Genomic DNA, 17,170 nt, shown 5'->3' on the forward strand with positions numbered 1-17,170 from the left:
TCATAAGTTATTGTCAAAAACAATACCATATTTTTTATTTGGCATGACAATATAATTTTCATTTTGTCTCATTTTTCTTTAGATATATAAAGGACCAAACACTTCATTCTCCTTTTCCAACTTTGTGACAAATGCACATTATCGCTTCAAGGTCTGTGCTGGACGCCAATATCAGAATTCTGCTGGGACACAAGAGCTCTGGGGACCATATAGCCCCAGCGTTCTTTTCTCAACACATAAGCAACATCCAAGGCCTGGAAAAGGTGGTGGAGGAAAGGCAGGAAGCAGCACTGGTGAAGAGAAAGATGATAAGCCCAGGACAGAAATGAGTGATGATACATTTGTCCTAATCCTTGTGATAGGATTTGCACTAGTTGCTATTCTGTGTGCTGTTATAATTCAATATTTTCTAATCAACTAGTATAGTTTTATGCATTTTACCTTTTTAGGAATTTCTAAAACAAATTACATCAAATTTAGAAATTGCTAGATACATCTTAATTCTTACTTTAAATATCATTTGGTAGACATCCTTGTAAATGTTTATCTGACAGCAAAAGAACTGCCTTAACACTCAAGAAATTCACTGTGACAATAGAAGAGATTTTATAAGGAAATAGCTCTATTTCAAATTTGAAAATGTTAGCAACAAAAATACTTCCACTATAATGTAAAACTATCTAAAACCTCTCATGAAAGCTATTTTCTGCCTTAATTTTTCTAAGTAATATTTTGCAAATTTTTGAGAATTGTGGGAGGATAACATCATTTTGGAATTTTATTCAGAAGAAAGTGGGAAAAGTCAATTCTATATGTCAACTTATATTCATATGAAATAAAAACATATCTACCAACTGTACTGTAATTTTTTCAAAGCAGTATATTCAGCTGTTTAGCTTGTACCCTGATAATTACTTTGATAGTGGGTAAATAGTAACTTATTGGCACTTTGTGAGTAGAAGCTGGAAAGTGGGGAGCCATTTTATACTATTCTAAACTCTAAAATGCACCCAGTGGTGGTTACTCCATAATCAAAATGATTAAAAATACATATAATGACTCATATTTGTACACAGTATATTAAAATGATTTCTTCTGGTGAAAGACAGACTAGCACACAGGGAAGCTGGTGGGGAAAATGAATCCCCATAGCAATTGGCTTGGATAGTGAGGCCAAATTTTGTGGTTTGTTGCAACCAGCAGGGCTTGAAGCCTAGAGTGTTAAAGGTCAGTGGTCTTGGCTGGGATAGAGTCCAGAGGCAGTGTACTGCTCTGGAAAAAAAAGGCAGGCAAACAACCTGTAGATACAGTGAGAAAACAGTGACCTGAAGAGTGCCTAGGGCACTTAGTGTGGAGGTTATTCACGTATCTCAGAACCCATCCAAGAGAGTGTTCACAGAGAGACTTCTCTAGAAAAAAAAAAAGGGATTATCAGGCATAATTTTCCTGTACCTTTCCCCTCAGCATAAGCACAGGGTCACCTGTGGGAACCAGCTCAGTACTGATACTTACTACCTAACTTGCTTATATAGAGCCCTGCTCCCCCACTACAGTCCCATAGAATCCCCCCTCGTGGTCATGCTTGCCTTGGTCCCAGCACGGTAGGCCCCATCCCCGAGAAGACCAGCTAAATCTCTCCTCATGCTGCATCTCCCAACATACAGGAGTTTTGCAGAGCCAGGTGACCTCTCATTTCACAAACAGACCAGAGCACACCTAGTTAAAATGTGCCACATTCGGGCCAGAGCCCCAACACTTCCCATAACAGGCAAAGAGGGACTCTGCAGATGACTGGCCTGAAGGATAAAGCAACCAAGACAAAACAGCACAGCAAACACAGCACCCATGGGAGACACTAACAAAACTGCCAGGCCCAGGGGGACAGGGGACACTACACAGCAGGGCAATACAGGATCTCTTCTTCATAAGGCTATTACCCTCCAAAACAGGAGATACAGCTGACTTTCCTAACACAGAGAAAAGGGTACCAAAACCTAAACAAAATGAGAAGAGAAATTTATCCCAAATGAAAGAACAGTGATCTAAATGAAGCAGATATAAGTAACACGTCTGATAGAAAATTTAAATTAGCAATCTTAAGGATACTCACTGGACTTGAGAAAAGAGAGGAAAACATGAGTGAGACCCTTACCACAGAGATAAGAAACTAGTGGGTTGAGCATCTGCCTTCAGCTCAGGTCACGATGCCAGGGTCCTGGGATTGACCGCTGTGATGGGCTCCCTGCTCAGCAGGGAATCTGCTTCTCCCTCTCCCTCTGCCCCTCCCCGCCCCATTCATACTCTCTAGTGCTCTCTGTCTCTCTCTCACTCTCACTCTAAAATAAATAAAATCTTTTAAAAAAGAAATAACATGGCAGAGATAAAGGGTTCAATAAACAAGATGAGAAACACACACTAGACGAACTGCAAGAGACTCTTAATCATAGGAAACACTGAGGGTTACTACTGGAGAGGAGGGAATAGGAAAATGGGGTAACTGGATGATGAACATTGAAGAGGGCATGTGATGCAATGAACACTAGATGTTACATAAAACTGATCAATAACTGCACTCTACCTCTGAAACTAATAATACATTCTATAAAATTAACTGAATTTAAATTATAAAAATAAAGAAGATGAGAAACACACTTGATGGAATGAATAGCAGGGTGCAAGAAACAGAGGAAGAAATTAGTAACCTAGGAGATAGAATAATGGAAAGTAATAAGGCTGAACAAGAGAGAAAAAGCAATTACACAACATGAAAATAGACTGGGAACTCAGTGCTCCAAGAAACATAACAACACTCATATTTCAGGAGTCCCTGAAGAAAAAGAAAGGGGTACAGAAAATTTATTTGAAGAAACAATAGCTCAAAACTTCCCTCATCTGGGGAAGGTAACATACCCAGATCCAGGAGGCACAAAGACCTCCCATCATAATCAACAAAAGGAGATACACACCAAGACATATTGTAAAGAATTAGCAAAATATACTGATAAAGAAAAAAAATTTTAAAGGGGAAGATAAAAGAAGACAGTGAGTTATAAAAGAAAATCCATAAGGTTAGCAAGGGATTTCTTAGCAGAAAATTTCCAATTCAGAAAGAAGTGGCATGATACAGTCGAAGTGTTGAGTGGGAAAAATCTGCAGTGAAGAATACTCTATCCAGCAAGGCTATCATTCAGAACAGAAAGAGAGACAAAGAGTTTCTCAGACAAACAAAAACTTAAGACAGTCATGACTAGTAATACAGCCCTGCAGGAAATATTAAAAGTGATTCTTTGAGTGTAAAGGAGAGAACAAAACTAACGGTATAAAGGTAGGAAACACAAAGGTAGTGAAAATGAATATTTCTTTAAAAAATCAGTCAAGGAACTCACAAAATAAAGGATAAAAAATGTAACAACATCTACCTAAAATGTGAGGAGGAGTAAAGAATGGGTTCAAACTTAAATGACCATCAACTTAACACAGAGTGCTATATACAGAAGATTATATACAAACCTCATGGTAACCATGAAGCAAAAACCACAAATAAATACACAAAGAAATCCAGAGAAAGAAATCCAAATATATCACCAAAGAAAATCAGCAAACTATAAAAGACAAAAAGAGGGATCAGAGAAAATCTCCAGAAACAAAGATAAAACAAGTAATAAAATGACAATAGATACATACTTTGAATGTGAATGGACTAAACATTCCAATCAAAAGACAGAGGGTGTCAGAATGAATTTAAAAACAAGGCCCATCTATATGCTGCCTACAAAAGACTCATTTTAGATGTAAAGACACCTTTAGATTTAGAAACATTTATCATGCAAATGGATGTCAAAAAAAGTTGGAGTAGCAAAGGTTGTCTGACAAAGTAGATTTTTTTGTACTTGTGTTATTTTTATCCTACTTAGGTGTCAGGGTAATACTAGCCTCATAGAATGCTTTCGAGTGTGTTCCCTCTATTCTATTATTTGTAAAATTTTGATAAAGATTGTAATTATTTTTTGAAATGTCTGCTAGAATTCTCCAATGAAACCATGTAGTCTTGGGCTTTTTTGTGCTGGGAGATTTTTGAGTCCTAAGTCAGCTTTCATTCTTGTTATTGGTCAAAGATGATTTCCCATATATTAGATTCAAGATTTATGACTGAATCTCAGTAACTTGTGCCTTTTTAGGAATTATCTGGTTTTTTTTTCTAAGTGATCTGATTTGTTAGTATATAAATGTTTATAGTAATCTCATCTCACTATGTATTTCTGTTACATCTGTTGTACTGTTTTCCCTTCCATTTCTCATTTTGCTTTTTGAGTCATCTTTTTTCCTCCGTTAATGTAGTTAAAGCACTGTCAAATTTATTTTTTGGAAAAACTGGTCCTTACTTTCAATGTTATGTTATTGTTTACTCTGGTTTCTATTTTATTTATTTATGATTTTTCTTTGTTATTTCCATCCCCTACTAATTTTTCAGCTACCTTTCTTCTTTTCCTAGTTCCCTATGGCATAATGTTGTTTTTATCTTAATACTAGCATTTAAATACTAGCATTTCTTAATACTAGCATTAAATTTATATAGTATAAATTTCACTCAAACATCTACATTTGGGGCGCCTGGGTGGCTCAGTGGGTTAAAGCCTCTGCCTTCAGCTCAGGTCGTGATCCCAGAGTCCTGGGATAGAGCCCCGCATCGGGCTCTCTGCTCAGCAGGGAGCCTGCTTCCCTTCCTCTCTCTGCCTGCCTCTCTGCCTACCTGTGATCTCTGTCTGTCAAATAAATAAATAAAATCTTTTTTAAAAAAATCTACTTTTGCTACATCCCATGGGATTTAGAATATTATGCTTGTTTTTTCTTTTGTTTTGAGACATATTTTTATTTCCCGTGTGATTTATTTGGCCCACTGCTTGTGTAGGAGTCTGTTTTTAATATTTAATATTTTTAAATATTTAATATTTTAATTTAATTTTTAATTAAATTTTAATTTTAAAAATTTAAAATTTAATTTAATTTAATTTAAATTTAATTAAAAATTAAATTAAATTTATTTAAATATTTAATATTTTTTAAAAGGGAAAGCTATCATGAAAATTAAAATGATAATGACTGGTCAAAAAAAAGATAGTTTGAGACAGTTTCTGTTACTTGAAGCTGAGGACAATCTAACCAATATAATTTCTACACATAGAGGAGGCAATCAGATGTTTTAATTTGAATCAAAATGTATCTTTATGAGCTTATTTACAAAAATCTTCATCATGCTTCCAAAAGTTAAAAAATATATTATTATCTAGATATGAGTTAACAGTTTCTGGAAAACCCTGACTTTCATTTGATGTTATAGTCATCTACTTTGAAGTGACAAAGGGGTCTAATTTTATTATAAACAAGTTGAATTATGCCCTAGAGAACAAAATCGGGAATTCTGAGTAAAAGAATATGATTTTAACAGTTAAGGGATGAGTTGAGAAGCAACTTCAGAAAAATGAATAAGAAGTTTGTGCAATCTCATTAGATGCTTGTTTTGTTAGTAATATTCTTCAATGCCAAGATTCAACCTAAATATTAAATAATCACATATGATATTAAATTGCTTTGGTGAAGCTCCTTTCTCCTAATGTATTCATAATTTCTTTGAGGGATCATTAGATACTATCTCATTCATCTTTACTCCATCCTTATGATTATTCTTATTGTACAGATTGATAACCTGATCTTTGTGTGGTCAATGGTAGTACCTGGTCTAAAACTATTCTTTGGCAAGGAAGAAAAATAAGCAAGCAAGATTGTCTATTGCAGAGTGAAAGCAATGATTCTAGCTGCCTAGAGTGGAACTAGAATCAACACCGTAAAAGTACCAGGAGTCGGTTTCAATTCACAATAGGAAAGTTTTCCTAACAAGTAAAGCTCCAACAATGGAATTGGCTGCTCCAAGGTTCTTGAATTTAACTTCTCATCATTACCAATTTGAGAGCTACATCTGTCAGGAATGCAACAGAAAGGGGGCGCCTGGGTGGCTCAGTCATTAAGCATCTGCCTTTGGCTCAGGTCATGAACCCAGGGTTCTGGGATCCAGCCCTGCATCCATCAGGCTCCCTGCTTGGCGGGAAGCCTGCTTCTCCCTCTCCCATTCCCCCATTTGCATTCCTTCTCTCACTGTATCTCTCTCTGTCAAATAAATAAATAAAACATTTTTAAAAAAAGAAAGTTAATGATTATACACGATTCTACTCTCAAATACTATAACTGAGAGGCATGACACTAGTATTCTAGTGAATACTAAATGTACAAAAAAATGGGTAAAATTTATTAAATAGCTAGAAATTCCAGAAAATAAATTCCTGTCTCCTTAATAATCATGACTGCAGGCCCAAGAGGGTAATCTGGGCACCAGTTCTTCTACATATTATTTATCCATTAAGCTAGCAATCCCATGAAAGGACCAGAGATGACCCTCCTACTTTCCTGGAAAAATGAGGAGATAGAAAGTTTTAGCACACCCCTTCTAAGTACTGCTGACTGATGAGATAAATGTAAGGCAGTTATTTTTGAGAGTCTGAAATCAATATTGATTTATTTTACCATTGAAATCCTATTACATTCATCTCTCTGGACTGCTCACTTACTTTCTCCCCCTCTCTGGCTTGTCTGTCAATCTTCTCAATGTTTAGTATGTACCACTTTTTGTGTTTGGTGGCTGCATCACTGTTTGGCTGGACAGCAGCTAAAATCAACCCTGGGTGCCTGACTCCCAAAACAGTATCTACGCATTAGACCAATAGTTCCTTGTCTATTTCATTCTGGGGACCTGTTTTGGTGAGGTAGGTTTTTTGGGCTCATATTTACTCACGCACCAATCTGGGAATAACTCTTCTCATTAATGTTCTTTACCCACCTTACCCCATTTTTTTTGTTCTATTTGTTTACATTCTACATCCAATCATGTACTTTTCTAATCAAAAGCTATTATAAGGCAGTGAGGGAAATCTTAACATCATGACATGACAAAGAACTCATTACATTATCCATTACAGCACTTATCACACTGTGTTTCATTAGTATTCTTCGTTTTTCTCCATTAAACTGTGAACTTCAGGGAAAGAACTGTGGCTTTATCTTCATATCCTAACCGCCTCATTCAGTGTTTGGCACAGAGTAAATTTTCAATGTATAACTCAAATGAACAAAATTACGAAAATGCTCACTATCAATATGTTCAAAGTGAGTATATAATAATTTGGACAATATAATTTTACATTTGATCAAGTCAGTTGACCAACATAATATGCCTAGAAAAACCACAATGCCTTTTTTTTAAAAAAAGAAGGATAAAGCATTGCTCAGTTCTGTTTCACACCCTTGCTTAGATATTTTAGTTTGTTTGATCACATTGTAAGAGTGAGTTTGTTAAAAATTGGCTAAGTCACACTGAGTTATTTTACTATGAAAAACACAAAGGTTAAGGATTACATAACCACTTATGGTTATAAAATACACTTACTTAAGTAAGGGTGTAAAATTCAAACTTCTAAATAATCTCAAACTTTGAAAACAAGAGTGTTTATCGGGCACTGTCTGGAGATAAATTAGGAGTATCAGCAGACTTGAGTGAAGGCTGGAAACGAAAAGGATCAAAAATAATAATGTAGAAATTAAAAATAGAGCTTCCCTATGACCCTGCAATTGCACTCCTGGGTATTTACCCCAAAGACACAGATGTCGTGAAAAGAAGGGCCATCTGTACCCCAATGTTTATAGCAACAATGGCCACGGTCGCCAAACTATGGAAAGAACCAAGATGCCCTTCAACAGACGAATGGATAAGGAAGATGTGGTCCATATACACTATGGAGTATTATGCCTCCATCAGAAAGGATGAATACCCAACTTTTGTAGCAACATGGATGGGACTGGAAGAGATTATGCTGAGTGAAATAAGTCAAGCAGAGAGAGTCAATTATCATATGGTTTCACTTATTTGTGGAGCATAACAAATAGCATGGAGGACAAGGGGCATTAGAGAGGAGAAGGGAATTTGGGTAAATTGGAAGGGGAGGTGAACCATGAGAGACTATGGACTCTGAAAAACAATCTGAGGGGTTGGAAGTGGCGGGGGGGTGGGATGTTGGGGTACCAGGTGGTGGGTATTATAGAGGGCACAGCTTGCATGGAGCACTGGGTGTGGTGAAAAAATAATGAATAATGTTTTTCTGAAAATAAATAAATTGAAAAAGAAAAAAAAATAATGAATACTGTTTTTCTAAAAATAAATAAATTTTAAAAAGATAAAATAAAATACAAAAAAATGTAGATACAGTAAGTAACATAAAGTTATTCTATGCCTTTTTATTTTTATATTTTGTGAGTTTTTAAATAATAGCATTGCATTTTATTGTTACATAAGGAATGTGTGTTTATATGAAAAATTTAAATGCACCACTAAAAAACATAAAAATCACCTGTAGAACTATCAAATAAAAATATACAATTAGGGGTGCCCAGGTGGCTCAGTCAGTTGAGCATCTGCCTTCAGCACAGGTCATGATCTCAAGGTTCTGGGATGGAGCCCTGCATCAGGCTCCCTGCTCAGTGGAGTCTGCTTCTCCCTCTCCATTTGCTCCTCCCCCTGACTTATACTCTCTCTCTGTCTCAAATAAGCAAATAAAAATCTTTTAAAATAAAATAAATTAAAATAAAAAATAAAAATAATTATAATTAGCAATTTGGTGATGGCTTTCTAGTCTCCTTTTATTGAATAATATGAATAATTATAAAAGTAATGGTATAACTAATTTAATAGCTGCATTGAGGTGAAGAGCTAAGATGGTGGCATAGTAGGAGGACCCTAGGCTCATCTCATCCCTCAAACATGACTTGATAACTATCCAGTCATTCTAAATACCCCAGAAATCAAGCTGAAGACTGAAAGAATAAATTCCACAATTAAAGGGGGGTGGGAAAGCCACACTGAAGAAGGCAGGAAGTATAGAGATGTGGTTTGGAACTGAAATGTATCACAGGTGATGTGGAGGGGAGGGAGCCATGGTCATGGAGAAAGGCAAGAGAGAGGAACAAATGGGAATGCATAAGAAGAACACTTCCCCAAAGTCATTGACTGGGAAAATGAGAGGGGCTGATTTTCCTGAGTTCTTACAACCAGCATGGCTTAAAGCCTGGAATTTAATAAAAAATTAAAACAAAGGTCAGTGTTCTTGGCTGAGGTAAAACCCTAAAGGTGCTACTAGGTCATAAATCAGGCCTCAACAAGTATAAAAAGACTTAATGGGATTTATTCCCAGGCTGCAAGCATAGTTTAATATTCACAAATCAATCAACATGATATACCACATCAGTGAAAGAAAGGATAAGAACCATATGATCCCCTCAATGGATGCAAAAAGAACATTTCACAAAGTACAACAGCCATGTCATGATAAAAATCCTCAACAAAGTAAGTTTAGACAGAACAGACCACAACATAATAAAGGCCATATATGAAAGACCCACAGCTAATATCTTTCTTCATGCAGAAAAACTGAGAGCTTTTCCTCTACAGTCAGGAACAAGACAGAGATGTCCACTCTCACCACTATTCTTTAACATAACACAGCAATCAGACAACATAAAGAAATAAAAGGCACCTAAATGGGCAAGGGAGAAGTCACTTTCACTATTTGTAGAAGACATACTACTCTCTATAAAAACCAGAAAGACTCCATCAAAAAACTGCTAGAACTGATACAAGAATTCAGCAATATCACAGGAAACAAAATCAATATACAGAAATCTATTGCATTTCTATGATAATTAAGGGGTCCATCCATTAAGAAGAATGAACAATTATAAAAATTTATGCCCCCAACTTGGAAGCACCTAAATATATGCATCAATAAATAATAAACATAAAGAGGGGCACCTCAATCATTAAGCATCTGCTTTCAGCTCAGGTCATGATCCCAGGGTCCTGGAATGGAGCCCACCATCAGGCTCCCTACTCAGCAGGGGGCCTACTTCTCCCTCTCCCACTCCCCCTGCTTATGTTTTCTCTCTTGCTGTGCCTCTCCCTCTCAAGTAAATAAAAATCTTTAAAAAATAATAAATAATAATAAATATACAGAAACTCATTGATATTAATACAATAATAGTAGAGGACTTTAACACCCCACTCACATCAATGGACAGATCATCTAAGCAGAAAATCAACAAGGAAACAATGGCTTTAAATGACACAGTGGACCAAATGGATTTAACAGATATATTCAGAACATTCCATCCTAAAACAGCAGAATACACATTCTTTTCAAGTATGCATGGAACATTCTCCAGAATAGATCACAAAACAGCCACACAAAAAAGCCTCAACAAATTCAAGAAGACTGAAGTTGTACCATGCACCTTCTCTACTACAACACTATGAAACTAGACTTCAATCACAAGAAAAAAAATCCAGAAAGACCACAAATACATGGAGATTAAACAACATGCTACTAAAGAATGAATGACTCAAACAGGAAATAAAAGAAGAAATTTTTTAAAACATGGAAATCAATGCAAAAATAAAAGAAAATGGTCCAAACACAATGGTCCAAAACTTTTGGGATACAGTAAAAGCAGTCATAAGGAAGTATACAGCATTACAGACCTACCTCAAGAAGCAAGAAAAATCTCAAATACACAACCTAAGGAGGCTAGAAAAAGAGCAACAAAGATATCCTAAAACCAGCAGAAGGAAGGAAATAATAAAGATTAGAGCAGAAATAAACAACATAGAAACTAAAAGAACAATTTGATCTGTTGATCAAAGAAAACAAGCAGCTGGTTCTCTGAAGAAAAAAATCAATAAAATACATAAACCTCTAGACAGATGTATCAAGAAAAAAAAGAAAGATTTAAGTAAATCACAAATGAAAGAGAAGAAATCATACCACAGAAACACAATCATAAGAGATTATTATGAAAAACTATATGCCAACAAAATTGGACAACCTGGAAAAAATGGAAAAACTCCTAGAAACATAAACTACCAAAACTGAAACAGGAAGAAACAGAAAATTTGAACAGACCAACAATCAGCAAAGAAATTGAATCAGTAATCAAAAAAAAAAAAACCCAACAAACAAAAAGATGGCTTCACAGGCAAATTCTACCACACATTTCGAGAAGACTTAATACCTATTCTTCTCAAACTATTCCAAAAAATGCAAAAGGAACAAAAACTGCCAAATTCATTCCATGAGGCCAGCATCATCATGATACCAAAACCAAATAAAGACATGACTAAAAAAATGTACAGGCCAATATTCCTGATGAACATGGATGCAAAAATTTTAAACAAAATACTAGCAAGATGAATTCAACAGTACATTAAAAAGATCATTCACCACAATCAAATAAGACTTATTCGTGGATTGTAGGTAGATTCAATATTTGCAAATCAATCAACATGATACATCACATCACTAAAAGAAAGGAGAAGAAACATATGATCATATAATCATCAATAGATGGGAAAAAAGCATTTGACAAAGTACAACATCCATTCCTGATACAAACCCTCAACAAAGTAGGTTTAGAAGGAACTTAACTTCAGTATAATAAAGGCCATATATGAAAAACCCATAGCTAGTATCATCCTCAATGGGGAAAAACTGAGAGCCTTTCACTAAGGTCAGGAACCAGATAAGGATATCCACTCTCACCACTTTTATTCAACAAAGTACTGTAAGTCCTAGTCACAGCTATCAGACAATAAGAAATAAAAGGCATCTAAATCAGTAAGAAAGAAGAAAACCTGCACTATCTGCAGATGACATGATACTATATATAGGAAACCTGGAAGACTCTACCAAAAACCTGCTAGAACTGATATACAAATTCAGTAAATTTGCAGAATATGAAATCAATGCACAGAAATCTATTGCATTTCTATACACCAATAATGAAGCTGCAGAACAAGAAATTAAGAAAACAATCCCATGTACAACTGCACCCAAAATAACAAGATACCTAGGAATAAACATAACCAAAGAGATGAAAGAGGTAAAACATTGATAAAAGAAATTGATGGGGGTGCCTGGGTGGCTCAGTGGGTTAAGCCGCTGCCTTCGGCTCAGGTCATGATCTCAGGGTCCTGGGATCGAGTCCCGCATCGGGCTCTCTGCTCAGCAGGGAGCCTGCTTCCTCCTCTCTCTCTCTCTCTCTCTCTCTGCCTGCCTCTCTGCCTACTTGTGATCTCTCTGTGTCAAATAAATAAATAAAATCTTTAAAAAAAAAAGAAAGAAATTGATGGCAATACAAAGAATGCTCATGAACTGGAAGAACCATTATTGTTAAAATGTCCATACTACCCAAAGCAATCTACAGATCTAATGCAATCCCTATCAAAATAACAAGAGAATTTTTCACAGAGCTAGAGCAAATCATCCTAATATTTGTATGTAACCACAAAAGACCCCGAAGAGCCAAAGCAATCTTGACATGGGGTGGGGCGACAAAGCTGGATGTATCAAGCTCCCAGATTTCAAACTATACTACAAAGCTTATAGTATTCAAAACAGTATGACACTGGCACAAAAACAGATACATGGATCAATGAAGTAAAATAGAGAACCCAAGAACAGACCCACTTATATGGTCAAAATTCAATGACAAAAGAGGCAAGAATTTACAGTAAGGAAAAGACCATCTCTTTTCAATAAATGGTGTTGAGAAAACCAGACAACAACAGGCAAAAGAATGAAAGTAGACCACTTTTTACACCATATACAAATATAAACCAAATAGATTAAAGAACTTGAAACCATAAACTCCTAAAATGAAATACAGGCAGTAAACTCTTGGACATTAGTCTTGGCATTATTTTTCTGGATCTATCTCTTCAGGCAAAGTGAAAAAAAAGCAAAAATAAACAACTGGTACTAGATCAAACTAAAAAGTTTTGGCATGGCAAAAGAAGCCATCAATAGAACAAAGGCAATCTGCTAAATGGGAAAAGATACCTGCCAATGACATATCTGATAATGGGTTGATATACAAAATCTATAAAGAATTCATACAAACCAAGACTCCTGTGTGGTGCAGTTGGTTAAGTGTCCAATTCTTGGTTTCAGCTCAGCTCATGATCTCAAGGTCATGAGATTGAGCCCTGCATCAGGCTCTGCACTCAGTGGGGAGTCTGCTTGAGATATTTTCTCTCCCTTTCTCTCTGAAATAAATCTTTAAAAGGTAAGAAATCATACAACTCAGTGGCAAAAAACCATCATATTAAAAAATATATACCAAGGGGAAAAGTTTCCTCAAAAAATTAAACATAGAAGTATCATATGAGCCACCAATTCCACTTCTGGGTATTTATCCAAAGAAAACAAAAACACTGGGACGCCTGGGTGGCGCAGTTGGTTAAACGACTGCCTCCGGCTCAGGGCGTGATCCTGGAGTCCCGAGATCGAGTCCCACATCAGGCTCCCAGCTCCATGGGGAGTCTGCTTCTCCCTCTGACCTTCTCCTCGCTCATGCTCTCTCTCACTGTCTCTCTCTCTCAAATAAATAAAATAAAATCTTAAAAAAAAAAAGAAAACAAAAACACTAATTCAAAAAGATGTATGTGTCCCTATGTTTATTGAAGCATCATTTATGGTAGCCATGATATGGAAGCAATCTAATGTTCATCAATAGATAAATGGACAAAGAAGATGTAGTGTATATATACACAATAGACTATTATTCAGCCATAAATAAGAGTGAAGTCTTGCCATTTGTGACAACATGGATGGACCTAGAGAGTATTATGCTAAGTAAACTAAGACAGAGAAAGACAATTACCATATAATTTCACTTACATGTGGAGTATTATTTAAAAAAAAAAAAAGAAACAGAAACAGACTCATAAATACAGAGAACAAATTGGTGGTTGCCAAAGGGGAAGGGTTGGGAGGGATGAGTAAAATAGGTGAAGAAGATTAAGAGGTACAAACTTCCAGCACAAAATAAGTAACTGGGGTGTAAAGTACAGCATAGGGAATATAGCCAGTAACATTGTAATAACTATGTATGGTAACAGGTGGTAACTAGATTTGTCACGATCATTTCATAATGTATAAAAATATCTAATCACTACATTGTGTACCTGAAACTTATATGTATGTCAACTATACCTTAATTTTTAGAATACTATAAAAAAATTAAAGAATATTTCTAGGTGGGGGGAGGAACAGAGGAAGAGGGAGAAAGACGATCTTTTTTTTGTTTTAAAGATTTTATCTCTTTATTTGACAGAGAGAGACAGAGAGAACACAAGTAGGCAGAGAGAGAGGCAGAGAGAGCGGAAGGGAAGCAGACTCCCTGCCTAGCAGAGAGCCCGACGCGGGGCTCGATCCCAGGACCCTGGGATCATGACCTGATCCGAAGGCAGAGGCTTTAACCCACCAAGCCACCCAGGCGCCCCGAGAAAGACAATCTTAAGCAGGCTCCACACCCAATGCAGAGAGCCGAATGCAGGGCTTGATCTCACAACCCCATAATCAGGGCCAAAGCTGAACTCAAAAGTCAGATGCTCAACTGACTGAGCCACTTAGGTGCCCCAAACCAAAAGAAAATTGATATCTTGTCCAAATGCAAACTATATTTTTCTCATCTATGTTCATATTCAAGCATAAATGTAAAGGCTGACATATTCCATTCAGTCTATAAACTTTGTACCAAAGAAAATGAAAAGATCTTATCTGCTAAGTGTACATACATCTTGTACACAATACTGCTTAAAAAAAAAAGGAACATGATTTCTTACCTGGGCTATTGAAGCTTTCATAATGATGTTTTGCCCACTTTTAAGTTCTCTCAAAATACATAAAAGCACCTAATGAGACTTTATACTGTACTGAAATGGAAGGAATACTCTCCATAAAACATGTGCCTTACATGATGCTTATTATTGTTACTGGCCATAGAAAAGGTGTTAAAAATGTTGGCCTGCTGTAAACTTGCTTTCAAAATGTGGGACAAGGAAAATGTCCTTTAATTTGTAAATATACTGAGGATGAGAATGTTGAAAGGATTACAGAAAAACAGAGATGTATATGCTGTCTCTCTAAAACTGCTTGGTAATCTTTGAAGAGGCCATATGGAGACTTGAAAAGAACTAACTGCATCCAAGCTGCCTGATGTTATGTGTAGGCTAAACAAAAACTCATACAGGAAAAAAAAAAAGACTTGAGTTTTTAGAAGTAAGACTACTTCAGAACAACAACAAAAACTCTCCAGAAAGGCACTCAAGTTAAACAGGACTCTCATTTCTTTACTAAAATTTAACTTAGTTGGAATCTAACTTCAATTTCGTAAGTTGAAATTACCTCTGTGCTTTAAAACCTTTTTCCCTGAGGGGGTTAAAAAAAAGGTTTAATTTATGATGACATCTAATGTGCTTTGGAATGTTAAAAAATGGTGAACATATTAGTCATGGGCAGCCCATAGGATGAATGTATAGATGTAAAGGGCCTGACTGACAAATAGCAGGTCTACCAAGACCAGCCTCTAGTACTAAGTGAATAGACATTTCTGGAAAACTGAAAACTAACTCCTACATATGTAAAAACCTGCTATTGCTAGTAAGTACTGCTGAGGAATATTACACTTTCAAACACTTTTTTTTGAAAGGTCGTTTAGGTTATGGCACCACACTGGACTGACACCAAGAATCAGTCTAATGTGGGCTCAATAAGGCCAGAGATGCATATCAAAGTGAATATTATGTTAGACTATATGCAGTTTTACCACTACATAAAAGAAAACAAAGATGTCCTAATGGCTGCAGGCAGTTCAGAGAAATATTACTGGAAAAGAAACAGAAAGAGTAAAAATATCCTACTGTACCACGGAGTAAAAAAAAAACATTTTGTTGTTATTTTTCACTAAATATGGGCTACAGATATGTCTAAATCATCATACATCTTGTATTTACATTCTCCTTTTTAAAAGTCTTACATTTATATATACTAAGAATATACATTACAACTTTTAAAATTTAAATATTCAAGAACTAAATTGCTGTAACAGGATAGAAATGTACAAAGTACTTAGTCCTACTATTCATACTAATTGTTTAACTATTAACTAGTCCTACTGTTGTTTAAATAATAGCATGTAACAGAAAAATAATACAGAAAAACACAATTTTAAGTAAACATTTATTTTCATATTTTTATTTAAAGTAATAATACTTCTGCACAATTACTTATTACATATTATAGGTCTTTTCATCTAGTATAGCTGTGTCCTTTGCTGGCGCTCTAAAGGTTGGTCACCCCAACAGTATAGCACCATTTGGATGGGGGAACAAAATATAAAAAAGGTGGTATTTGTAAATTACATAGACAAGATACTGGTCAACTGTGGTGCCTTCTATGAAAGATAAATTAGTGGGTGGAATAAGCCAGAGGGGGTTTCTTTTTATTTTCTAAATGTATTTTTTAGAACTTTGTACCTTGTGCATGTACTACCTAGTCCAAAGGGAGAAAATCATTTTTAGTCTTACACAGTAATTGCTCAAAGTGAGCTGAGAAAGGTGTTTGCGGGAAGGTTCAGGGTTCAGGGTTCCCAATGGAAACAATGTGTTAAAGAACACGTGGTTCTTGGGGCTGCTGCCCAAAATTCAAGATGGCTGCCTGGTGGATGACTGATTCAGATAAGCCTGATGAGGTAAGCTGGTGCCCAAAACTGAAGGGTCTGCTAACTCCCTGAAATCAGTACAAAATTGTTTTGTGAAGGAAGCCATTAGAAGGTTTTAAAGAAAGGAATGTAATTATGTGATTTATGACTAAGCGATCCCTTTGGTTGTGTGAAGAATGTAGGATAGCCCTATTAGGAGGACCTATTTCTCTAGTCTTGCATGAGTACGGCTGTTGGTTTGTACTGTTCGCATGGTAGCACTGAATGAGGATGTGGAGGCACAGACTGACATGGAGCGACTTTGGGAGGTGGCCCTGATTAGACCTGCTATAGAATGAGTGTGGATTGCGGGGAGGGGGTCTGCATAACATGGGTAATTGCTGTTTCTGGTCTGGGTAGCTCAGAGAGCTTCTTCCTGGGACGGAGAACAGTACGGCATTGGTGGATTGTGGAGGAATAAGAAAGAATACTTTAAGAGACACTTTAAGCCAGAGATGCTTAACTGATGTACGTT

General features: G+C 36.1%; 1 protein-coding gene across 1 annotated transcript in view; it reads left to right on the forward strand.

Annotated features, from left to right (window-relative positions):
• The window catches only part of LOC122896596 (fibronectin type III domain containing protein 3C1-like), a 110,636-nt gene extending 110,215 nt beyond the window's left edge, over positions 1 to 421 (forward strand). Inside the window, exon 27 of the mRNA XM_044234719.1 lies at positions 83 to 421. Coding sequence (XP_044090654.1) covers positions 83 to 421 — 339 coding nt within the window. The remainder of the gene's footprint in view (positions 1 to 82) is intronic.
• The last annotated feature ends 16,749 nt before the right edge of the window (positions 422 to 17,170 follow it).

This window comes from Neovison vison, chromosome X (genome assembly GCF_020171115.1).
Source record: "Neovison vison isolate M4711 chromosome X, ASM_NN_V1, whole genome shotgun sequence".
NCBI classification, from domain to species: Eukaryota; Metazoa; Chordata; class Mammalia; order Carnivora; family Mustelidae; genus Neogale; species Neogale vison.